The 24,331-nt window shown below is 46.9% G+C and overlaps 1 protein-coding gene across 1 annotated transcript in view; it reads right to left on the bottom strand.

Moving 5' to 3' along the window:
- Positions 1-343: 343 nt before the first annotated feature.
- Positions 344-24,331, bottom strand: part of LOC119452299 (uncharacterized) — a 29,504-nt gene continuing 5,516 nt past the window's right edge. The window contains exons 2-6 of the mRNA XM_037714532.2: positions 11,029-11,260; positions 7,957-8,149; positions 5,962-6,084; positions 3,727-3,864; positions 344-2,719 (exon numbers count right to left, since the gene is read on the bottom strand). Coding sequence (XP_037570460.1) covers positions 2,499-2,719; positions 3,727-3,864; positions 5,962-6,084; positions 7,957-8,149; positions 11,029-11,220 — 867 coding nt within the window. The 5' untranslated portion in view covers positions 11,221-11,260 and the 3' untranslated portion in view covers positions 344-2,498. The remainder of the gene's footprint in view (positions 2,720-3,726; positions 3,865-5,961; positions 6,085-7,956; positions 8,150-11,028; positions 11,261-24,331) is intronic.

Below are 24,331 nucleotides of genomic sequence, written 5' to 3'. Positions count from 1 at the left end.
ATTGGAGCTTGGGTAAATTGGCAATTCATCGCAACACATACAGAAGGAAAAAAAGAGGCAGCGCGAAAGACGGGTACCAAACAGTGGACCACAAATACAGCGTTTTGTTTGTAATTCACTGTGTTGCCGTTGTCTTGCGTGCTGTTTTATGTGTTCCCAACGTAGAAACTTAGTTTACTATTTAGCACCGACCACTGTCAGACATGAACAGATGGACACAATGTTCGAAAGTACAACGAGCGCCTTTCGTGTCGTTCTGTCGTCACCCCCGCGCACAATCACAGGAGTCTTGTGCATCATATTGTTCTTTCCAAACGGCATGCCAAAATCAAGGTACCCACAATCAAACGAATTCGATGAGCCTCACATTAAAACGACTTCAATGACTTCGTCGCATACCACACGTGACGTGACAGGCGTTTTGGGGGCCGTATTCTCAATTATTCACTTTCAGCTAGGAGGGCGGCATTCCTAAATGGTTTGCTCTGATCAAAGCGAGCTAACCATTGCAGCAGAAGGTGACGAAGACACTGCAACAGTCTTTAAAGAAAAGCATGCCTGCACTGGCGGCTGTAAGTTCAATTGTTGTGCGGCACTTGAACCTGTGCTGTGATAGTGTGCGCTGATCGTGACTGGCTGTGATCGTGCGTCTGTGCTTCTTCTCTCTCTCTCTCTCTCTCTCTCTCTACTTTCTTAATTTTCTACCTCCCCCTCTCCCCGTTGCCCAATGTAGGGTAGCAATCTGGATTTCTCGTTCTGGTTAACCACCCCGCCTTCTACCTCTGTTTCTGTCTCTCTAACTTTCAGCGGTAGTTTCACTTTCTCGTGGCGTGAGTTTGCCAGAGTTTGAAACGGAGCTTGGGAACTTGCCCGACTAAAGAAGTCTGACTAAAACTATCATGAGCGTACACGATTCGGAATTATGTATTATTAAATGCTCTTTTGCGTAAAGACGTGATCTGTTAACCAAGGCACGAGAGCAGGGCAGCTGGTATTCAGCAATTACTAGACTGAACCGACGCACTGTTCATCTAATTACGGAGCTCAGCTCAATCCCTCCTGACGTACCCTAATTATTATTCATTTGCTTATCAAAACGGGGCTTACCATACCACGGTAATACCACCGGTTAGGTGCACACACACTCCCAACATACGATCGATATACAGAACGTCACATTTAAAACGCAGGAGACTACGCGAGGTGGACTTCTCCACATAAGCTTCCTTGTTGCTGAGAAGCCAGCTTTCAGGCGTAGTCACCATCGCTGAGCAGGCATGTTTGCAAGGCTCTCGAGGCGCGTCGCAAGCAATTGTACTGAATGTAGCAAATCATTTCTGCGCAAGCGCGCAAGATAGAGCAAGGTTCACGAAAGGGAAAACAAATTGTCATTCACCTGAATGTAGCCCCACGAACCTACAAAAGAAACCCATACGGGTTTCTCAAAAATTTGGAGGACGCTTAAACTGCGCCTTTAGGAGTCGAAGCGCGATAGCATTCAAAGATCCCTGGCTGCTTATCAGCCTTCCCGGCCCACTGCAGCTTTATTTTTATCCAACTTGGGCTCCGCATACTGCTTCCGAGGAGGCGAGCGCCATCTGGATGGTGTTTTTGCAAGGAACGAACCGCGGCGCGCCGCTGTATGAATTGTAGAAATGCTGGAAAATGGGTTTGTGTTTGAGTTTCCGCGTAAGAGAATTATGTTTTCTTGTATATTCAAATTACAATCCGACGCTATCACGCCTGTAGGTTGTGGTTAAGTCGTACTTCATACGATTTTTCTGACGTATTTTACTTTGAGAAATTCAGTTAGTTAACTAACGCCGCTGCGCCACGCGGCAGGCCTGCGGTGTCGGGGTGGTTTTGGATGATTTTTAGGCCACGGACGCCGGCGCCTACGCCTACGGCGAAACCGACGCCGGATTTTCTGCGACACGGGGCCTTCAACGCTGACGCGTTAAAATGAAATATCTACCATCTGAGCTAGCTAGATGGCTCCAGGTTAGCTCAAATGGTAGTAGATGGCAAATGGTGGTATGTAGCAGACCACCCCGGAAAGGCGTTGGTCCTGGGTTCGATACATTGACCTAGGACAGCATTTCCTTCAACTGCGCGGCTTTCCTTCTGAGACACTCGCGTGGGTTTCCTTCGTGGATTCGTGCTATTTCCAGGTGGATGACAGTCATTCCCTCTCACACTCAAAACGATACGTCCGTAACAGTGCCTACTACAAGTCTACCCATTCACTAGTCAATGTCGTCACGTCGGCTTCTATCATTCAGCCAATCAACGGATGTCGAAAGCATTCGGTTGACAATACGACCCGAGAGTTCTCTGCACGACCCGATTACATCTCCAAGAGCTTGACGCGTTCTCCTTCACCCTGGGCGTGGAATCGTTTCGGAGTCAACGACGACTTGGTCCGAGCGAAAGAAGAAAGTGGACGGCCGAGAGGGACCACGTGAGCAAAGAAGCTGGGCCTGTCGGGTGCGCGACCTTCAGAAGCGCATGATCCTGGCCAGTATGAGCCAGAAGACGCTGGTGAATAGGCACAGGGCGATTCCCAGCCAGGAGAGGGAGGCGGCCCAATCACGAGCGAAGCGGCGACAGCGCAGGAACTCCGAAGGCAGCGATTGGTCGAAGTCGGTGCCCGTCAGCACGCCCTGCGGCACGGTGCGCTTGAAGTGCATGAAGCAGCTTGTGAAGGTGGCGAACACGGCTGCGCAAAAAAAAAAAAAGAGAGGTCGGCAGGACGACACCGTCACTTTTGGAAGCTTTTATGACTCTGGAAGTCATACAAGTGAAGTCATACTTGTGACCGTGTTGTTCTGCTACATAAGATTGTGCTCATGGGAAAACCTATGTCTATGCACCTATTATTTGCACTAACCCTTCTTCTCGGCCTACCAGAAGAAGTCATCGTCTTAACGTCGTTCCTTTGAATTCATCAATTGATCGTTTTAGGTTTCCTTTTTTTCCACATACAATTACGATTTGGAGTGGTCTCCGAGGGGTCCTTGTGCGAGTTATCGAGTGAGGAATTCGCGACCAATTGCCTAATTATGTTCATTAATCAACTAGCTCTTCCTGATATTGCCTTTTCTATATTGTTTATTTTCTTTTTTTTTGCAACTAAAATATATTCTTCAATTGATTGAAATATGTATGTACTCACTCCTGCAATAATCTTGCTATGCAAGGATAGCAGTATATGTAAATAATAATAAATAAGGTCTGGTTAAAACCATCATGAGCGCACACAATTCGACACGATATATTAACGCGCCTTTGTGTAAACTCGAAAGCAACTAACCAAGGCACGGGAGCAGGGGACGTATTCTGCGACGATCACTTTCGGCGATACTGTCGCCTTGGCCCTCAGGCGCGCGCTGATTGTCTGGTTGAGCAAAATCGGATGAGCTGATTGGCTGGTTGAGCACTACGTGCTGATGAGCTCACCCGATATTGCTCAACCAGCCAATCAGCACACGCCTGAGGGCCAAGGCGAGGCCAAGGCAATAGTATCACCAAAAGTGGATCGTCACAGAATACGTCCCCAGATTAGCTGGCGTTTTGTAATTACTGGATCTAAAGCGCGAGAACGAGATAGGGACAGCGGGGCAGACATGGAGGAGTAATTACGCAACCTAAGGTCACCGTAAACGGGACGACATTTCGCATAAAGCCGAGTCATACAGACGTGTAACTGCGAGACGGCCTTCTCACCAGCGAGTATGAACATCACACCGGTGACCATGACCGCGGACAACTGGCGCTTGCAGATGCCGAAGCCACCGACCAGTGCGCTGGCACCGACCAGGATCAAACTGACCAGGGAACACGACATGGCCAGGTTCTTCATTTCTGCACGACACGCAAGACAGAATGAGACTCAAGACTTCATGCGTGCGCCTTACTCACTGAAGAAAAAAAAATATACGGCAGAGACACTAAAGACTGCTTACGTGTGGGAGGAATGGGAAAGCATTACACCGTTTGTAGACCTCGGAACGTCATGAACGCGCTCATTTTATATGTTCGTGACGTGGCGCCACCTTGTCCGCCATTGTCTGCGCTGTCACGTGCCCAATGACGCAGACATCAGGCCACACCTTTAGTCAGCGAGATGGCTGCGACGTGACGTGTGCGATCACGCACGCACTAGGAACATTTTCGCGCAATGGGGCATATAATGCTTTCGCATTAATAACTGCTACCGTTATAACGTGACAGTTCGCAATTCTAACTTTCATGTCCTAGCTAATTACATGCATTTTGAGAGACAAATGCCAAAAGATAGCACATTCCACTATGCAAACTTTTTCTCCGCAGCTCGTGTTTCCATTAGCGGAACACATCGACCCGGAAAAGAAATCTAAGCGTATTTTCCAATATTATTCGAGAGGCTCGACAAAGAAGCTAGATAAGCAATGTTATTCCAGACGAGATGGTTTCTTTCCGCCAGTGAAATCTTTCTGGCCCGCTAGGTTTCTCTGAATTTGAAAAGCTCACGCGCGAATGATCATTGACACCGCTCCGTCTGCCGTACGTGCCAAGTTGCGCGATGAACCGACACAAAATTTTTGCTTGCGTTTTTTTTCTCTTCCTATCTTCAAAGGACAAGGGCAACACAGTACCTAAGTAATGCGCGCTGTTCAAGAAAAGGCAGAAGGCTTAAAACTAGGACAGCAATATTTCCAGCTCGCAGTAAAAGCGAATGCACATAACTGTTACAGCGACAAACGCAAACCGAATATAGTGCGTTGTTTTCCAGGCCATGAAATGGACCACATTTAGGCTGTTTCGTGCACGTCACCTGCAAACAGCGCTGAAACGGGACGAATGTCAATGACAGGACGCATTTTCCTGTCCTTTTCTCGCCGTTAATCCTGTTCACGGGGTGCGGCCTTATCGCTGTTGCTTACGGTTCACGAAGTATCATCACGAAGCTAAAGGAATAGTCAGTGTCACGTTTAATAAATGATATTTGGCAAACTGTTTCTCGTTTCTCTGGCTCATCTTCACGTGCGTCATGATGCACAAAGCGAGATAGAAAGGCTCTAAAGAAATATGCTACAAGAGCGGCGACTATACCAGAACAAATAAATCAGGCGCCAAGAGGTATGAAAAATAAAGTGCCACTGCAGCTGTATCACTTTCGGCACAACAGGCTTCTCACAATCACGAAATACGTTAACTGACAATGAGCCCAAATGAAAAAAAATTGTGTAACAAAGTAGAGCTAACGGAGACAAGCCATTTGAACATGGCACGGCTCTTTCTTTTATCTCAGTGGAGACTTGCCACAACGCATGATATGTGTTACATGTGTACCGTAAAGCCTCAGTTTGGTGCCTACTCCTGCATCATCTTCGCAGTCCGAAAGGAGACGGTGACACAGTATGGATATGGTGCCCATACTTATTGATTGAATGATGATTGATTGAGTGATTGATCGATCGATTGTTTGATTGATTATTGATTTGTAGGTTCTTCTGGTGCAAGAATGGTGCCCATACTATGTACTTTGCATGTCGCGATCTTTGCGTTTAGTGTCTCCTCCAAACACCATGGACCTAAGGCGTGCATTATCATACCAAACCAAATATTCGTACACGACGCCGGCAAATTTCGCTCTGTGTCACGACTTCACGATACTGTCGATGACGTCAGGTCTGGAAACTCGAGACCAACTTTTTAGTACCAAATTGGAGATATGTGACAAATATTTCCCAACCTTCCTATTAGCTAAGTGCCGTCATTTCACGAGCGCGAAGCGTGGGCCCGAAGTTTCTGCAACACTGAAAATATAAGTCGGTGCTCCAGTAACCTAATCTTTCGCAAGCTATCGTGTAACGAGGCAACAGATCAACTGCATAACGAGGTCTCGGAGCAACTGCGATTCAAGCTGCAGTGGTGTGCGAGGCATGCTTTAAGAGAGAAATGTCGGGGAGCAATCACTGTCAAGCCAGGGCGAGCGGACGACGAGACTCGAGATGCGCTCCTCATCCGAAGACGAGTAGTAGGATATGCAGCCGCCAGGGGCGCTCTTGGCTTCGTTGCCTAGAAAGGCCAGGTCGTCCCCTGCGGCACATGTCAAAAAAAAAAAAAAAAGTAAGACGGCGAAAACTCAAATCAAGTCGCTTCTACATATTCCAAAGTAATCATATCCAGGGTGTTTCACGTAACTTGGGCCAAACTTTAAAAATATATGCAAATGTCACGTAGCTGGACCGAACCAAGGTAATGTTGTTTGCCGTCGCTTGGAGAACGTCAGATTATTTCTTGCATTCCGCCTATTACATAATTAGTCTTAATTAATCAAGTTCTCCAATATTATAATTATATAAAAAGTGTCTATGAGAAAATTGTAGAGCAACACGAAAAACTCCCGATACAGCTTTGTGTTGCTTAATACGTGCTATGTAAAAGTGTGTTTTCCGAGCGTGAAAGAAGCCCGCGAATATAGGCAAAACTGCCGCGCGACTGACCACTCGAGGCACTTGGCGTGTATTCGCGGGCTTCTTTCCCGCTCCGAAAAACACTTTTATGTAGCACGTATCGAGCAACACAAAGCTGTATCGGGAGTTTCAGTAGTATACAATACAACATCTAAAAAGAATGTACAAAAGAAAGAAAGAAAGAAAGAAAGAAGAGAAAGAAAGGAAGAAAGAAAGAAAGAAAGAAAGGAAAGAAAGAAAGAAAGAAAGAAAGAAAGAAAGAAAGAAAGAAAGAAAGAAAGAAAGAAATAAAATGCCACCTTGTCAGCACTGTCAGAACTGCAACGACACTTAAGATGGCCGTTGTTCTTTTCGCGGTCTGTTTAGACGTCTACGGCGAGTGCTAGAACACAGCCATAGGATTCTTTGTTGGCGGCGACGTTAGGCAACCACGGTTATTGAGATAACGAGTGGTATTTCTGCATTACAGCTTACTTTTAAGCCAGAAACATTATTGTTTGTGGCTATAAAGTGTTATTGGCTTCCTTTTAAGTAAACTGGAAAAAAAATCGTTTAGCCTCCCTATATTATCGAGCAAGAAAAATTAAAAGATCAGAAAGGCTAAATATTTTTTTAGTTGCAGATGAATAAATAAAACACATTGCATGGGCAGGTCATGTAATGCGTAGAGCAGATAACCGGCAGTCTGTTAAATTTACAGAATTACTACCAAGGGAAGGGAAGCGCAGTAGAGGACGGCAGAAACTTAGGTGGAGTGATGAATTAAGGAAATTTGCAGGCGCAACTAGGAAACAGCTCGGGCCGGACAGGGGTAATCGGAGATCGCTGGGAGAGGCCTTCGTCCTGCAGTGGACATAAAAATATGATGACGACGATGATGATGACGAAATAAAACAGACAGTGAAGCAATACAAAGCATAGCGGAAATTAACTGTTCTGTTTAAATTGAAAGGTAAGAAAATAAGAAAACGTCAAATCAAAGTGGACGAAAAAGTAGACGCCGGCAACGTTAATGGCATTCACCAACGTCAAAGAAGCGTTATCTCTTTTTTTTTTTTTCTTTTTAGGAGAAACCGGCGAGGAAACGCTGTCTCACGACGAACGCTGGTGCTTTGACGGTGAGAGAGAAGAACCCATTTAATGAGGATAAGGATGGCTTAATTTGCAGGAGTGGTTCCCTCTTCACGGGAATCCATTCACCGTCTTGGCTACAACCTCCCTCTCAGTCAACACGATCTGGTCCGAGAGGCGGGAGATGGACTGCAGCGTCTCCCATTGCTCCTGGGGGTATGGGTAGGGAGCAGACAGGGCAATTCGGGATTTTATTTTTTATTTTTTACACTTTATGACAATGTGCCGGAGTGCTCACAGCTGTCCGCAGCATTGACATTGGTCGGCATATGGAGTTGGGTGAGGGTACGGGGCGTTCGGCGGCTTGGTAAACCGGGCCTAAAGAAATGGTCTGAACGGTGCCGAGTGTGAACAGTGGCCGTACCGTCGAGCGTGGCGCATATGCGATGCACCCCTCCGTTCAGGTTGACCAGGAAGAGCGCCGACCCTTGCTGCGGCGTCTGCTGCACTCCACCGACGCCGCCACCGTCCGCCAGGCGGAGCACGTTGCGCGAGCGCGTCAGCGCCATGCCTCTTTGCCGGGCAAGCGAGGCCACGTGCTCGCCGTCGTACAGCACCTGCGACAAGCGAAGCCAGACTGGCGAGATCACATCGCCCGTTCTTCGGTCATACTAGTGGCGAAAAAGTTCGTTTCGAAACCCGAGCATCGATCCACAACGATCGTCAATGCAGACCGCGCGCGTTCGTTCCGCTTGGCCGAGCTTCCTACTAAAATTGTCGGAAGGGGGGCGGTTGGAGGGACCCTGGCGCAAGCGACAACGGGAGATGAATGCGAATTACGAGCTCCCAGACTCGCAAGAAAGACACTGCAGATTCCTACGCAACAGGTGTCGTCGAACACAAACAATTCGGACAAGCAGCTGGCATTGCAAAAAAGCACTCGTGACGATAACTTGTGGTACGCGTCATGCATGCATGGACAAACAATGCTTGTCTTGGCCATAGAGTTTCATATAATTAACTAGAGAAAAATTTAGCGCTAGTGTACAAGACAGCTGCAAGCATGAGAGTTCAGACCGCGTGGGAATGACTGGTTCTTTCCGAGTTCTAAAGGCCGGCTGCTAAGTCCGTTCTGCAGGTGCTTGCCGTACTCTTTAGTTGTAGAAGAGTTGCGGTCTGGGTCAGTTGGTACATATTCTTGAGAACATGAACCACCAGTCCTTGTGTGTACCACGTCTCTCCTGTGTTCTTCGCCTTTTGACTGGTTTAATTCTTTAGTTGTATTACTCGAATGAGTGGGCATGACTTCTTCGAAGCATCAAAATGCACAATTGAGTGAATAACAAGAGAGAGAGAGAGATTTTATTGAAAGAAAGGCAGAGAGGTCGGCCTGAGCTATAGCCTACTACTCTGCACAGGGCTAAGAGGAGAAGGGGAAGAAAAGACGGGATGAATGATGGTGACGACAGATTAGACGGATGCAAGATGCGCGATCTTGCAAGCACTGCATGCAACTGGCACGGGTCTACATCGTTGTTGTGCAGCTGTTCCAGAACGTCCCTCAATGAATACTATCGCATATCTTGTATATGCCAATGCACTGACCCAACGGAAGGTCCTCAAAGACCTTCCGGACATCGTTACGCATCAAAAGTATAAACTGGTGACTGGAACTCATTCAAGGGAGTGCGGAAGGTGCATAAAATCCGAGCTTCGTAAGCTGTTTTACAGAAGAGCTGCGATGAGCGGCTCCAGTACGGCAAGTACCTGCAGAACGGACTTAGCAGCCGGCATTTGTAACACAGAAAGAACCACGCCACCATAGAGTTCAGTAGACAAAATCTATGAATTCACCACGCACCGCGGTGGCTATGTGGCTGCGGTGTTCTGCTACTGAGAGCGAGGTCACTGGTTCGACTGTCGAATTCAGCCACATTCCGATGGAAGAAAATGCAAGAACACTCGTTAAACGTGTTTTGCGTGCACGGTAAAGAACCCCTGTTCTTTGCAGACTGCAGGTTGTCAAAATTATTCCGGAACCCTCCACTACACTATGGATATATTTATTTTTACCTAGTCGCTACGTCGTACATATGTAAATGTATCTCCGTTTACTTTATCCTCTTGCCCTGTTCTTATATCCTCTCCCTCCTCCACTGCCGACCCCGGTCCAGGTGTCAGCAGACTGCGCTAGACAGTTACTGTGGTAAGTACCAATTTTCCCTTCCCCTCTTTTTCCTTTATTTATCCAGTTATTGAAAATGAACAACCGATTACTATTACTGTTATCCTCGACTACAGAGTCTCTCACCATAACCATTTTCGGGATGTTAAACCACACAAATTATTTATTTACGGATTAACTTTAGGGCTCATATTGAAATTTATGAATCAGAGGCGTTTCCGTGGCAAGTTTGTGTCTCGGAAGCATAGGCCAATCCTCTACAAAAAAAAAAAGAAACCTTTCATCTGACCACCTTGAGCTGTCCAGCCCTTTTGTGCCTTTATCGTGTTTCTGCGCTCTCTGGCACACTCTCTGTACTTTATTTATATCTTTATACCTCCCCCTCCTTAATCCCCCAGTATAGGGTAGCAAACCGCATATTTCGCTCTGGTTAACCTCCTTGCCTTTTTTCCTTTCCCTTCTTCCTTCTCTAGAGCCGGTGAGCTCACAAGGGCCCATCCACTGATGGCGTATTCCAATGGTCATTTGTTCAGCGGTCCGGAATTACTCCAGGTGTAGTGTAAGACAGTAGCCAAGCCTTATTGGGGATCATAAGCAAGTTCCAATCGCTATAATGAAGCCTGATTGTGTCTATATAAGCTGTCTATAAGCTTCCTATCCTCCTGAGACTGCAATACAGCTATGATACATTATCTCTCTTCAAGGTGGTCTTTATTGTCTACTATTATGTTATGAACGTGAAGACAATTTTGAAAATTTAAGTACCACTGTTAGATGCCAAAGTTGTGTCTCCATGTACGTGAAAAAAATGACCATTTCCATCATCTCCTCATGTTTGCTATGGTAAAAACAGCATTCCGTTGCCGAAACGTAGAGATGAAGATGGAACTACGTGTAGTACATTTCCAAGTTGCTGACGCGTCCGGTATTTTCACGCAATCTCAGTGACTGCGAAACACACCTCAAGGTTGCTTTCGGCCGTCTGGAACCACACGGAGGTCTATAACTTCTGGAAAGAGGATGACAAGAATATAAGTAAACCACCTCTTTACAGTTACAGGTGCACCCTACTTCTTACCCAGAATTAATAATTTGCGTGATTCCTTTTGACTGCACTTCGAAAAAAAAAAGTTGAAGGAAATGGGCAGTGTATTGTACAAGGTTTACGTCTTAGGAGACTCCTGCCTACTATAAGCTCTTTTATAGCGTCTTGGTAGCCCTGCCAGAGCGCTCTGAAGCCAACCAGTCGAACATGCCGTTAGACAGAACTATCGAGGCTAGCACAAATCCAGAGGTACACCGGTGCCTTACCAGCTCCCAGTGGTCGCTCAGGAACGCGAGCAGCAGACAGAGCGCTGATCCCAGGCTGAGGAACAGGGTGGCGCTCAAGTAGAAAGAGGTGGCATCGCAGCAACTACCTTGCTGCTGGTGGTGCGTAGTAGTGGTGGTGCCCGCCATTTGATGGCCACCATTTGGCGCCGAGATGCTGCCACGAGGCTCCATAGCTGCTGCCCCGATGGCGCCGCCTCGCTGACGTCACCTCCTGTACGAAACAAAGTGTGTTTAAAAATGGGAAAAAAGACGCTGTTTCGCTCGAAAGGCGAAGCATCGATTGCAATAGCAAATTAGTAGACAGCTATACGATGTAAGCATAGTAGCTTTATCGGACGTATAAAGTTGCAAACGTTCGCTTACTAACTAAATTAAAACGCACGGTGTCACGCGCGCACAGGTTAACATGAACACATCTCGCTCGATGGTCGCGGAAATTCGCTGTCAAAACGCTGGAGTGAGGAAGCGCGGCTGCAGCAGCGAGCGAATTGACCATTGTGCCGTCTTTCGTTTCAACGCGAACTAAACGTCGAAAGCACAGCGCATAGGAAGCTACCGGCATTCGGCGAACTTTGTCCACGTCGCAAATCGCTTTGAAGATACGGCGCCCGCGCGGCCGCGCCGTAATCAGACGCCGCCGGAACAGAACGCAACACCCCCCCCCCCTCTCCTTCACCTCCGCCCAGTGCCTAGCGCGCGAAAGAAGACGGCGCGCTTCCGCCCCAACTTTCTCCTTCGCGCGCGCGGTATCGAGCCGCGATCGTCGGCTCACCCTCTCAAGCTTTCACTCGCCCAAACAGCGTACGGGGCGCGGGGACGATGTTATCGTGTTTGGACTTAATACGGAGCATCACGGCGACGGCGACGGCAGAAATGCGCTTGGAGTGTCGGTATAATTGCTATCGCAATAACAGAACTTCGGAAATGTATGCCAACAGGAGCAACTGATACATAAAAGACAGCAAAGCTGAATAAGCCAGCTCTCACATCCTTCCGTGGTAACACTACGGGCGCGCTTTGCTGGCTTCGGAGCTCCCACGGCGCCTGCATTACTGGACCACGCTGTCAGCTTTCGTCACCGCAGCCGTACAAGCTCCTAGCTGACCTCCAACGTGCAGCCAGTGAAACGCGACGTAAAAGGCAAAAAATTACGGTTTACTGGCTACAAAATACCGCGAACTAAAAATACCCCCCGAACAAAATTTTATTGCGATAGCAATTATATGGACACTCCAAAGCAGATTTCTGCCGTCGGCGTCGCCATGAGGTTCCGTATGACGTCAATGGAGATGAAATCGTCGCCGCGCGCCGCCGAACGCTGTATGTGCGAGTGAAAGGGCGCGAGGGACGCACGTTTTCACGGGGAGTGAACCCACGGCGGAGAACAAACGCGCGTTTTGCGCCATGCTCCTTTAAGGGCTGCAGAAGTAGGCGTCTCTTTCCTCCTTTACAATCACCATATATGTAGAGCAAACGCGCCTTCTTCCGACGCGCGAAAGGCCGTGGGGGGAGGGGGAGAGAAGGAAGGCGACGTTTAGCTGTGGCACCAAGTGCCTATTTATATCAGAGGCTCCGGCAACAGTCACCAACGCCGCACGCATTTTGTGCGAACGCGGGCAAAACGCCGACGGCGTCGACAACAGTTCTGCGTGTTGCCGGTGCTGCTGCATGTCCAAGTTTATACAGTTGATAAAGCTACTATCATTACTCCGTATAGCTCTCTACAAATTTGCTATCGCAATTGATGCTTAGCCTTTCGGGTGAAACTGCGACAACTTTTTTGGCTACGCCACTGCACGCTGATGATGATTTTTGGTAGTACTCGTTGAGGACAACGCCGGCTTTTCTGCCTCATACATATACGTATGTCTCCAATAAATCTACGTATTTAAGCAAACGTCACTGTATATAATGCGTCAAACAAGACAAATAATCATGTTGCGCAGTCACAGATACTAAACTTTACGCATGAAAAAACAGACGATCCAGGCACGAACAAAACTATGATCGCAGAAATCATGATATGTACTTGGGCCATGCGGCGGTCGCGACCGCACCATATGGGTAGAATAATAGCGGATTAATGCCGAAATCTGTACAAAAATGTGTAATTTAACAGCCTGCAGAGCGGCAACAAATATTCTGCATCCAAAATTAAAGAAGGGTATTGTTTCGGTTCAAAAAAGAAGTAAAAGCAGGTAGCTAAAAAGGAAAGAAAAGGCCAAACGAAAGCCACAGATGATGCGGCAAGTTGAACTACCCAATATCCGAGTGTGTTTGTTGGCAAACGCCGCGTGGGCCGGGCTTTCAATGAGCAAGGTCGGTCAAAATTGGTTATTGATGTCCTCGTAATTTTCGTATTCGCGCGATAATTTTGATCATTATGCTAACTATTAGAATAAACAGCGAAAATTTCTGCGATTTTAAAAGCTAATGAACAGTCATGCGTCTTTATAATTACCAGTTTATGGACCTGATGGAACATAGCTTTTTACTTGCAATGTTTTTTGCTGCTCTGCTATCTAAAGGACAAACTTCACTCGGCGGGGAAGTTTAGCGAAGCGGTCAATGACTACGGACGCGTTGATGCCGACATCTCTGTGGCTGTATAGAAGCGCCAGCCTAACCATGCATTCCTCAGACATTGTAGAGCGCCAGTATTTTTTTATTATTATTTTTTTTGGTAATCTCATGTCAAAAAAAAAATATTCTCTCTGCGCTGGCAGCGGTCACTGGAAGGGTGACTATAGAATCTGCAGCAGTTGGTACACATTTACATAGAACCTGCAGTCGCAATGAGATAGAGCATCTATTCCGGTTCTCAAACCTAAAAACACTCCTTCGATATCGTTGGCATTCTTGTTTAGGTACCTTGCACAAACATTAAGCTGTTCTATTCCAGCAATATCCGTCGTTTCTATCAGGAAGTATGGAGAAGCAGCCTACTTTTGAATCTAAGCTTTATTTGATAATTTCACCACAAATTTCTATAATTTGGTATTGTACATCTTGGCTTAAATACGAGGCATTACTGGGGCAACTTTCCAAATGGTTCTTCAGATATGTATCTCCACAATCAGCTCGCATGCAAAGAAGCGCTCTGAAAATACCAGTATTTTGAGCGGGGGTTTTGCTTAAATCTATAGGACCACTGTCCTTATGGCTACGGAGAGCCAGACCTTGTCGCCTGCAAAAAAATAACTGCCTCAATAATAGACCGTTAACTTTGTTCTGGTTTCCTTATTTTACTATGCCTGCCCTGGTCCAGCTGATCGATCACATAGGGCGCGCTTCCTGAAAATGGTAGGAGAAAATTATCTGCCAGCTGACAGTCACGGTGATATTTAGTATTTTCCTGTGTGTGGAAGATTGCGAGCACGTGCTTACATTTCTGCAACGGCTTGGACACGAGGTCTCCAGTGTGCGCATGTTGGCCCAAGTGTATAAGAACATTAAACCCATAAAGTTCCAGAATTGAAAATCTCTAGCACGCCTTTGGCGCTAGTCGTGTCAGTGCACTAGTCGCGTCAAAAGTTTATGGCTTTATACCCATAAAGTCTCGGAATTAAAATCCATGCGCTCCGTAGATTCCGCGGCCGCTGCGAGATGCCGCGACGCGCTCGATCGCTACGAAAAGCACTTGAAAGTTTGTGCTCGGATGGGGCTCCTTGCGTTATGTGACTCCAGGTGCAAGGGTGTCGCCACGAAATCCAGCCCGAGTTCGCAATGTTCGTGCCGAAATGTCTTTTCGAGCGTGAAAATGGCATTGTAGACAAAATACAGAATGATTCCCGGCGCCGGTGGTTGTTTTGGTCGGCGGCGCATGCCAGCACGAAAAAATTTCGGGGGGGGGGGGGGGGGGGGCTGAAGCCCCATCAGCCCCCCCCCCCCCCCCCTGGCTACGCCCCTGTGATAAATATAAGAAAGGACAAACACTTATCCCCGTCTGTTCTTTGTCAATTTACGCACTCTGTGGTGCCGAAAACATGAACGTCAATCCGTTACTCCACTCTTCTACATTTGTACCTGCAGAGCCGATTATAGCGCAGCTGACGTGTTCACTCTAAGAACAAATGGAGTGCTGGCAACTCGGAAGCCAAAGTAACTGATTTTACCGCATCTGACTCCGTCTTCTAGAGATATCGTATAGAGTACGTTCTCTCTTGCGATGAAATACCTTCAATCTGCACGTGTCGCAGCAGAGCGAACACGCTCCATCGCATTGAATAACAATTTCATTTTGCCGAGAGACACCCTTAAAAATACGGTAAGGATACTACGAATTCACTCTAATAAGGACAAAAATGTTCTGCCGATTTAAAAGAGAACTAAAGATGTCACAGTTTCCCCCGAGACTCGCAGCATCGATTGCGATAGCAGATAGAGAGAGAGAGAGAGAGAGAGAGAAGAAAGGGGAAAGGCAGGGAGGTTAACCAGATGGGAAGATCCTGTTTGCTACCCTACGCTGGGGAGAGAGGGGAGAGGGAGGTAAAGATAGCAAATTAGTCGACAGCTATACAAGGTAAGGATAGTAGTTTTATCGGCCCTATAAACTTGCAAACGTAGGCATACTAACTAAATTAACAAGCGTGCTGTCACGAGCGCACAAGCACACATGAACGCATCTCAATCGATGACTGCAGAAACTCGCTGCGAAACGCTGGAGTGAGTAAGCGCGGCTGCAGCAGCGAGCGAATTGACCGTCGTGCTGCCGCGTGCATCAACGCCAACTCAGCTGCGAAAACAGCGTAGAGCGGACTCTGTCCCCGCCGCAGATAGCTTTCAAGAGTTTTTTCGCGGGCTCGGGCCGGGCTCGGGCACAGGGACCGGGCCCGGGCCGGGCTCGGGTTTTCTGAGCGGGAGCGCGAGTTATCCTCGGCGTAGAAACGTCTTTTTCCTCCCAGGTTCCCCCCCCCCTCTCCCTAGGGGTGGCGGGCCGGGCCGGGCGGGTCTTAGATTATTCCCCCGGGTTCTGCCGTGCAGTGCTCTAGTACATACTACATACTATGTATTACTATGTAGTACGTATTTAGCTTTATGAACCTTTTTTTTATGTACTACATTATTGCTCTGCGACTGCTGCTTCGACTTGTTAACTCTCACGATTGTCTTGTGCAGGAGGTCCCGATACAGTCTTTGACTGTGGGACCTCCACCTGCATACGAAATTTCTGCAGCTTTACTTAAACGCCTAATAATAACCTGGAACTCTAAAATCGCAGTCCCGATTCTCTGAAGTAGAGTTAAATGTACACTAAATACAAACTGCACATCAGTTCAAACTGATAAAGTATTCTTTCAAAACTTTGTTATCGCTAATTTCGAGGAAACACGTTGATGAATAAATGATCAAAACGAACGCGAAGCTTTCGTGCTTTGGAATTTCGGCCTGAAACTCCAGCACGTCAGCGTGACCGCATACAAATTTCAAATCACCCTCTCGCATTGGGGCCTTTGCGGCGCAGAATATACGCGTTCTCCAAAATTGCAAAGTTCAGTTCTTGGCTCCATGCAGTACATCGTTACCGAATCACTAATTAACTAGTCCCATACAGGCGCAGTCAAAAATGCATGACGTCACGGCGTGCAGGTATGGAAACTTGAAGGTAGCGGCGCCACCGTCACGTCGGTTATCAAGCCTCACATCTACAATAGCTTTTTTTTTTTTGTAATTGTTTGAGCGCAATTTACAAATACAGTTCAGCTTACTTATTTTTTAGCGTCCCTTTGAACGTAGAACAAGCCGTTCACTTCTTTATAACATAATCGTCCTAGGGGTCTATTCTGCAAGTGTCCACCTAGTGGACATGTCCATTTCGTCTGCTGATAAAGTGCTGATTGGCTGAAGGCGCCTGTCTCCTTCTGACGCGTACCCCAGCCTAGCCAATCAGAACTTCAGCAGCAGACGAAATGGACATGTGCTTACAGAATACTTCCCGGTATATGAATGACTTGGATTCTTCACTTTTGTTCTTTACATCATCTCTTCTTATTTCTTCTTGAGCGTAAGGGGTTGGGAGAAGGGTTAGCGTAAGAGGACGAGAGGTTGATCAAACTGGCTCTCCCTCGCTGCCCCGGAATGGCGGATGTGACAACGGTACCTCAGGGAGGACTGCGGGAGGAGGAATCACGGCCCGCACGTACTATACTCACTACACACGGGGCGTGCGTGGCTTCCATACAGCCGTCGCCGCCGCAAAGACCCGGGGGCGAGCGCGTGCCGGATCGATTTGGAAGCTGAGGGTGCCAACCACGCGTTCTGGCCCGCACCACTCGCCAGTCCCGACACACACTCACTCCCCCTCACGCACACACTTTTGGCACAGCGCCCTCGACACCCTCGGCTTGGCCGCGACCTTCGATGCAAACGGCCATCACGCACAGCCGACCCGCGGCTGGCCGTCACCCAGTCAGGAAGGGGGGGGCAGATCGTGGCCCAGTTTGTACGCCGGTCGGCCGGACATGCTCTCTTTAGGCGGCAACACGCAACCGCGCGCAAGGTTGTTTTATCGCTCACTTTCATTTCCCTTTACCTTGTCGTTTCTACATATCAAGTAAAAAAAAAAAAAAAAAAAAAAAAACCGCCGGTGGAAATCACGGCAGGATGCCTGTCAGCGATAATATGATTAGCACTGAAGCTATTCAGCGAGACACCATCAATGCCACCACCGAAACGCGTCATGTAGCACACACTTGTAACCGAGATATCTAGCCCATTGGCGCATGAAAATGAACGTGTCATCTTGTATCTTAAGTTGTGAAGTGCTTTCGACAAAAGCAAGTCGAATTGTTGCTATATTTGTTTGCTATGTTAATTACTGTGAGCATGCTTGCGTTACCAACGCCGAACTGTATAGAAGGCAGGGACCTGTCGCCTTTGTCATGCAATAATTATATGTCTTTAGTGCTGCAGTCTCCTCTCGATTGTACGAGGAGTCAAGAAATCAAATCAAGCGTGTGAGCAGCCTGCTACTGCCGGGCTCCTTTCTCGCGCTTCCCTCCATTAAAGAGTGGTACACATACACATACTCAGTGGTACATATCCTGTGACTCAAGTTACCGTCAAAGAGTTGACGATGATGACCTTAACGTCTTTGGCACATAGTCAATCTCGGGGATCGGCCAAGAGTCGGGCTGGTTTGACATACGTGCTAAGTGAATAAATTTAGAAATTTATAATTTTGATGAACAATTCAAAGCGAGTAAAATCCAAGACGATTCAGTAGACAGTCATTTCATACAAAAAATTTATATATACAGTCGAACCCGGATACTACATCGAATCTGAAGGGGATCACAAAAAGTTCGGTATATAGGTAATTCGATATTAAAAAATAAAAATTTTATACGAACATTTTCAAGGAGAATTTACTGCTGTTCGTTATACACAATAATTCGTTATACGCGGGTTCGATGTATCCGGGTTCGACTGCATTCATAAATGAGGCCATACGGGAAGAATGAAATGAGGTTCATTGAACAGCGACACAAAGCCAGTGGAAAGTACCTCGTCACACATAGCCGGCGACACAAGTTGCACGTGGAAGGACAACGGTTACACTCGCGCATAGATAGATACCGAAAACTGCGTGAAGTATTGTCCTAAAAATGCTAACGGCACTTTTAATTTCTTCATACTGATTTGTTGTAATGTCATGGTTGGTGATCTCGCCACACATTGCGCGCGCTGCGAATGTAAGCCTTTGTTCCGTCACAGACAAGCAGTGGCCAAGAACGCTGATCACTGAATAGGAAAATTGTAGAAGCCATAGAGGTGTAACAAAGGATATGATAATGGCGTCAGTTGCCCGTCTGCCCCCTTCCTTGTCTGCAAAAATAGTCCTGTTTCTTTCCCGAAATGGTGGCCTGTGGAGGATAAATTGCTTGCCGGTCGTTCTGTTTCTGCTCTTTTCTCGTTTACTTTTGTTGTGCCATGAGATATAGTACATCGATCATGTGCAATACCCTCAGGTTAGCAGCCATGACCACTAGTGGCGCTGGCTAACACTCCCAAGGAGTTGCAGGCATAGGTAGCGGCACAAGGTAGATAAGTTTTGGGGAGTAGAAAGAAGATTAAGGAGACGTATACAAATATGCTAGAATGAAAAGCTTGTAAGCATACCTGAGTAACTCAAGCAGTCTAGGTGACTATTTGTCACCGCCCCGTTTCAAAGGGGATGCCAATAAATCATCATCATCATCACCACCATCATCATCATCAGGTGAGATATTGTACACAAACATAAGTACACAAAAACGTGGACATGGAAACAGCCGCCGAAGTAGCTCAACTAGGTATGAGCATCACAGGCTTATTGTGGATGTTGCGGGTGCGGCTCCCACCGGCGGCAACTTGTTTTGTCACCCACTATCATTTGATATAGGGAACAAGAATTCAGAATCGCCAGTCGGCCTCTAGAGTCTCCCTCAAGAGACTCCTCCTCAAGTCAACGCCGCGTACAGATCATCTGGGCCCCTGGTTAGTCGGGTCTGGCTGGAAACGAAGCCGCCCACGATGCCGACCGAGCTCTCGCACACCAGGCGCATCATCCTTCTCCTGCGTCTTCCGATCCTGACGAGCCCCCTGTTCTGCATCGCGGTCGCGCGCGCGACCAAATGGTCACATTCAGAGAAATCCTCTTCCACTACCGCAGAGAGCGGTTACGGACTGACCGCCACCTGAGGAAGGGGAGGACTGGGGGTTAGTCTCCAAACCCCCGCCGCCCCAAGACCCCATCATGGACACAATAAAGTTTTATCTCTCTCTCTAGAGTCTGTAAAGGAGTACGTTTATCTAGGTCAATTACTCACAGAGAAACCTGATTATGAGAAGGAAATTTGCAGAAGAATAAAATTGGGTTGCAGTGCATACGGCAGACATTTCCAAATTCTGACTGGGAGCTTACCACTGTCGTTGAAAAGAAAAGTGTACAATCATTGCACTCTACCGGTGCTAACACATGGGGCAGAGACTTGGAGGTTAACAAAGAAGCTCGAGAACAAGTTAAGGACCGCACAAAGAGCGATGGAACGAAAACTGTTAAGCCTAACGTTAAGTGGCAGGAGGACAGCGGTGTGGATCAGAGAACAAACGGGGATAGCGGATATTCTAGTTGACATTAAGAGGAATAAATTAAGCTGGGCAAGCCATGGAATGCGTAGGATGGATATCCGGTGGACCATTAGGGTTACAGAATGAATACCAAGAGAAGGGAAGCGCAGTCGAGGACGGCAGAAAACTAGGTGGAGTGACGAAGTTAGGAAATTCGCAAGCGCAAGTTGGAATCAGCTAGCGCAAGACAGGGGTAATTGGAGATGGCAGGGAGAGGCCTTCGTCCTGCAGTGGACATAAATATAGGCTGATGCTGATGATGTTGATGATGATGATCATTTGATATTGTCTTATCATATCTACATCTTAAAAACTAACAAATAATTTCGTTTTCCCTGGCTTCATATGGTTGTGACTAACAAAAATTGCGCCCTTCGATTCGCAGTCTTTTCTTTCAACGCTGCTAGCGTAAAGGAGAGAGAGAGAGAGAAACAAAGGAAAGGCAGGAAGGTTAACCAAAAAAGTTCCGATTTGCTACCCTGCGCGAGGGGAAAGAGTATTTAATGAGCATGGAGGAGAGAAAGACCAAGTAGGGAAACGAAAAATCGGCGCACAAAATCCTGAGGCAGCAGTTATCACAAAAGTGTCTATTAAAAGTGTCTATAAAATGACGCGCGGTGGCACTTCTTACACAAAACAGATAGATACAAAAATGCAAGAATGAAAAGCATGTATAGCGTAGCCGATTAACTCAAGCGGGCTAGGTGACTATTGGTTACCGCTCCGTTTCAAAGGGGATGCAAAGAACTCGTCAACATCATCATCATCCTCATGGAAGCTACCTATAGAAAGAAAAATCACAGCATATCCACGAAGTGAATGATGATGAGTGGGCGAAGCACCGGGGGATCATTCGGGTAAACCACAGCTACGGACGAGAGATAAAGAGAGCGCGCGTCGGGAACGGGAGACTCAAGGTAGTTTTATCAGCTGTATAAACTTGGACATGCAGCAGCACCAGCAACGCGCAGAACTGTTGTCGACGCCGTCGGCGTTTTGCCCGCGTTCCACCGAACGCACGCAAAGTGAACCGGAACCGGAACGCCATCTAGTGAACACTTCAATTACAGGTGGCTACATACTACTACTACTACTACTACTACTACTACTACTACTACTACTACTACTACTACAGAGGAGGGAACGACCCACACCCTAAGGAGCTTCGCCCCTAAAAGATTAAAACGGCCGGGGGTGCAGCGCGCTGTCCTTCGCCGTTTCGCTACACAGTGGAAGCACGATTTTCTGCGCCCGACAGACTGCGCGCGTTATCTTTAGGGCGACGGTTTGCCACAAGTGCTTTGCTTCGAAGGACATGTGGAGTGTGGACCCTACGATTTGGGTCAAACTCGAACAATTATTTTCACCGTACACACATCGCGAAAACACCGCTAGCCCTGAATCGTTACGTCGACGGCGCGGAGCAAGTCAGGAGAAAAAAAAAAAAATGTGTGAGCGTTACTTGCTTGAGCCGCGCACCATCAGAATTGGAGGACGCTTAGCTTTGCCTTTAAGAGTGAAACGCGATAGCATTCAAAGACCTCTAGCTGCTTATCAGGCTTTTTTCTCGTATATTCAAATTATACTCGGTCGTTTTCATGTCTGTAGGTTGCAGTTAAGTCATCATCATCATCATCATCATCATCATCCTATATTTATATCCACTGCAGGACGAAGACCTCTCCCTGCGATCTACAGTACTCCTGTCATACTTTACGATTTTTCTGACGGATTTTACTTTGAGAAATTCAATTTTTGTTCACTAACCCCTTGCGTCATGCAGAGGGCCTGAGTGGTTGGGGTGGTTCGGGATGAATTTCTTCAAACTAGTGTCTCCAAATCGCCAAGGTGTCATTCTGGAAATGCATTCCAAGTGGATACGCTTGACAAGCTCACCGGCTACAATTCGTAAATTGTAACATGTGTCGTATAATAATTAACTAAGAAGTTAATTAGTGAATTTTTGTAAATTAGTCGAATATGTGTTTCGATTTCTCGTGCTACTAACGTCCGCCTCATCGAATAACCCAGCTCAACGACACGAATTATGCTACCTGCCACAGGCGATATTGAAAAATTCCGTAAAGCTTAATTTTGAACACCCTTTACGTTCAACAAGTACTTTTCATGGCCTGACTATGAGAAGGAGTCTGGTTGAAAAAAAGCTACAGAAATTCAGGGAATTGTCTCTTAATGCGTAGTATCCTTTGGCTCGGCTGCTGCTTAGCTTTGCATTTGTTTCTCAAGTTTCATTTGGCCCAGTCCCAAATTTAAGTTGGCCCACCCCCATATCACCCTCAATTTTAGGTTGACCCACTCCCAAATTTCAAGTTGTCCACCCCCAAATTTAGGTCAACCAACCTCAAACTTTAAGTTGGGCCACCCACAAGTTTAGGCTGCCCCCCCTCCTCCCCTACCCCATGTATTTTCTATGGAGCCCTATGTATTCCTATGGGAAAGGTTGGAATTCAACCATACTGTCGGCTCAGCCGTTTACCAACAGCCTCAAGCATAGAGCCTATAATAACGTTTCGTATTTATTACTATTTTGTCTTTTGTATGCGATAGTCCCTACCTTGAAATATTTTTTTCTTAGAGACACGTGTACATATGTGTGAAACATCAATTATGCCTGTTGCATAGTTTCTATATTAGTCTGTGTCTTTTTTTATCTTCTCTTGTTTTTTTAACTTTTCTGTCCTCACCCCATCCCCATGTGCAGAGTAGCCAACTGGACATTGAATCTGGTTAACCTCTCTCTCTCTCTCTCTTGTTTTTCTCGTCCTCCTCCTATGTCTATGTAACTCAAGTTTGTGCTTCGTCATTCTTGTGGAACCAGAGTGTATCGGGCGTGTATCTTCCAGGCAGGCCGTATACCTAGTATAGATCATAGAATCAATGATTGTTACTGAATCTTAATCGTACCTCACAAAATAATGTTTTTTAAACACATAAAATTAAGGCTTGGTTTGGGCATGGGCTGCGGTGTAACGCATACAAATCGCTGCTTAAGTTGTAGATGCAGTGTAGTTTTTGTGTATCTCCATGTATTTGCGGACTTCTTTCAGGCTTGGAACAAAACGTTTATATGAGCATTACGGCACACAGCCACCCTTCGCAAGCCAACTCTCCTCGAAGCCACCGCCTTTGCTTTTTCTCCCAGAAAGTCGGTCCAACACGTGACCCTGCTCTGAGGACTCAGTCCAATGTGTTTGCTTCATGATATAGGTTTTAATCGACGCGCACTTGTTCAGGGAGGCGCGGGGCTTGTCAGCCGCTTTTTTCCCGATATGTTCGCGCAACTTCGGTCGTTTATATTGCAACGCATAGATTTATCATATTTGAATTTGCAACGATGATAAATCTGTACGTTACCATATAAATGACTGTCACACTCGTCTTTTCGGATGAGCGTGCGCTGAGCGCGGCGGTAAGACACTGAATATTGCCGCGACCATGACGACACTCTTAACTTCATTGGCGTTGCGCAGTACTCCATTTTAGTTCATTCCTTCCTCGATGGTATACATATATTAGTATATGTTCTTCTATAGTGGTATTACTCACCTGTGGAATAACTTTTCTTTTTCAAAGCACACAACACAGCCCCACTATTGACCCTTTTCGCGGAGCAGTTTGCTCTAGACGAACGAGATGGCTCTTTAGGCCGCGAGCCATACGTTGCCTCAGCGAATGCGCACGAATACGAAACCATTACTCTTTCTACCCTGCTACTGTGCGATCATCTGTCGAAAATGCAACTGGGTGTGCGCTAATGCACTGTGCCCAATTCATACTGCAAAATGTGTAACGATAAAGGGAAGACGTGTGCGGTATAGTTCGCTGCTAAAATAGTGATTCACATATTAATGAATGGAATCAACCTGTGTCGCCGCTGCTATGTAATGACTGCCTATGTTACCGGCCTTTCGCGATGCACGGCTTTCCTCAAGGATAAAAAAAAATAATTCATCCGCCTGCGCTGTATAGCTAACCTCCAAAGAAAGGACTTGAACTCCGATACGTCGGCACTTGGGGGTGAGTACCGCTCGTTACTAAAGGAAGTAGTGTCACTTACTGGCATAGTAAGTTTCCCGCACGTTATCTACACACATCCACCCTTACTCGCACGAAAACTTGCGCCCACCCTATCGCCAACGTGTGAGTGAAT

Source organism: Dermacentor silvarum, chromosome 5, assembly GCF_013339745.2.
Source record: "Dermacentor silvarum isolate Dsil-2018 chromosome 5, BIME_Dsil_1.4, whole genome shotgun sequence".
Taxonomy (NCBI): domain Eukaryota; kingdom Metazoa; phylum Arthropoda; class Arachnida; order Ixodida; family Ixodidae; genus Dermacentor; species Dermacentor silvarum.
The sequence above is the reverse complement of the archived record's forward strand: the minus strand, read 5'-3'. Positions and strand labels throughout refer to the sequence as shown.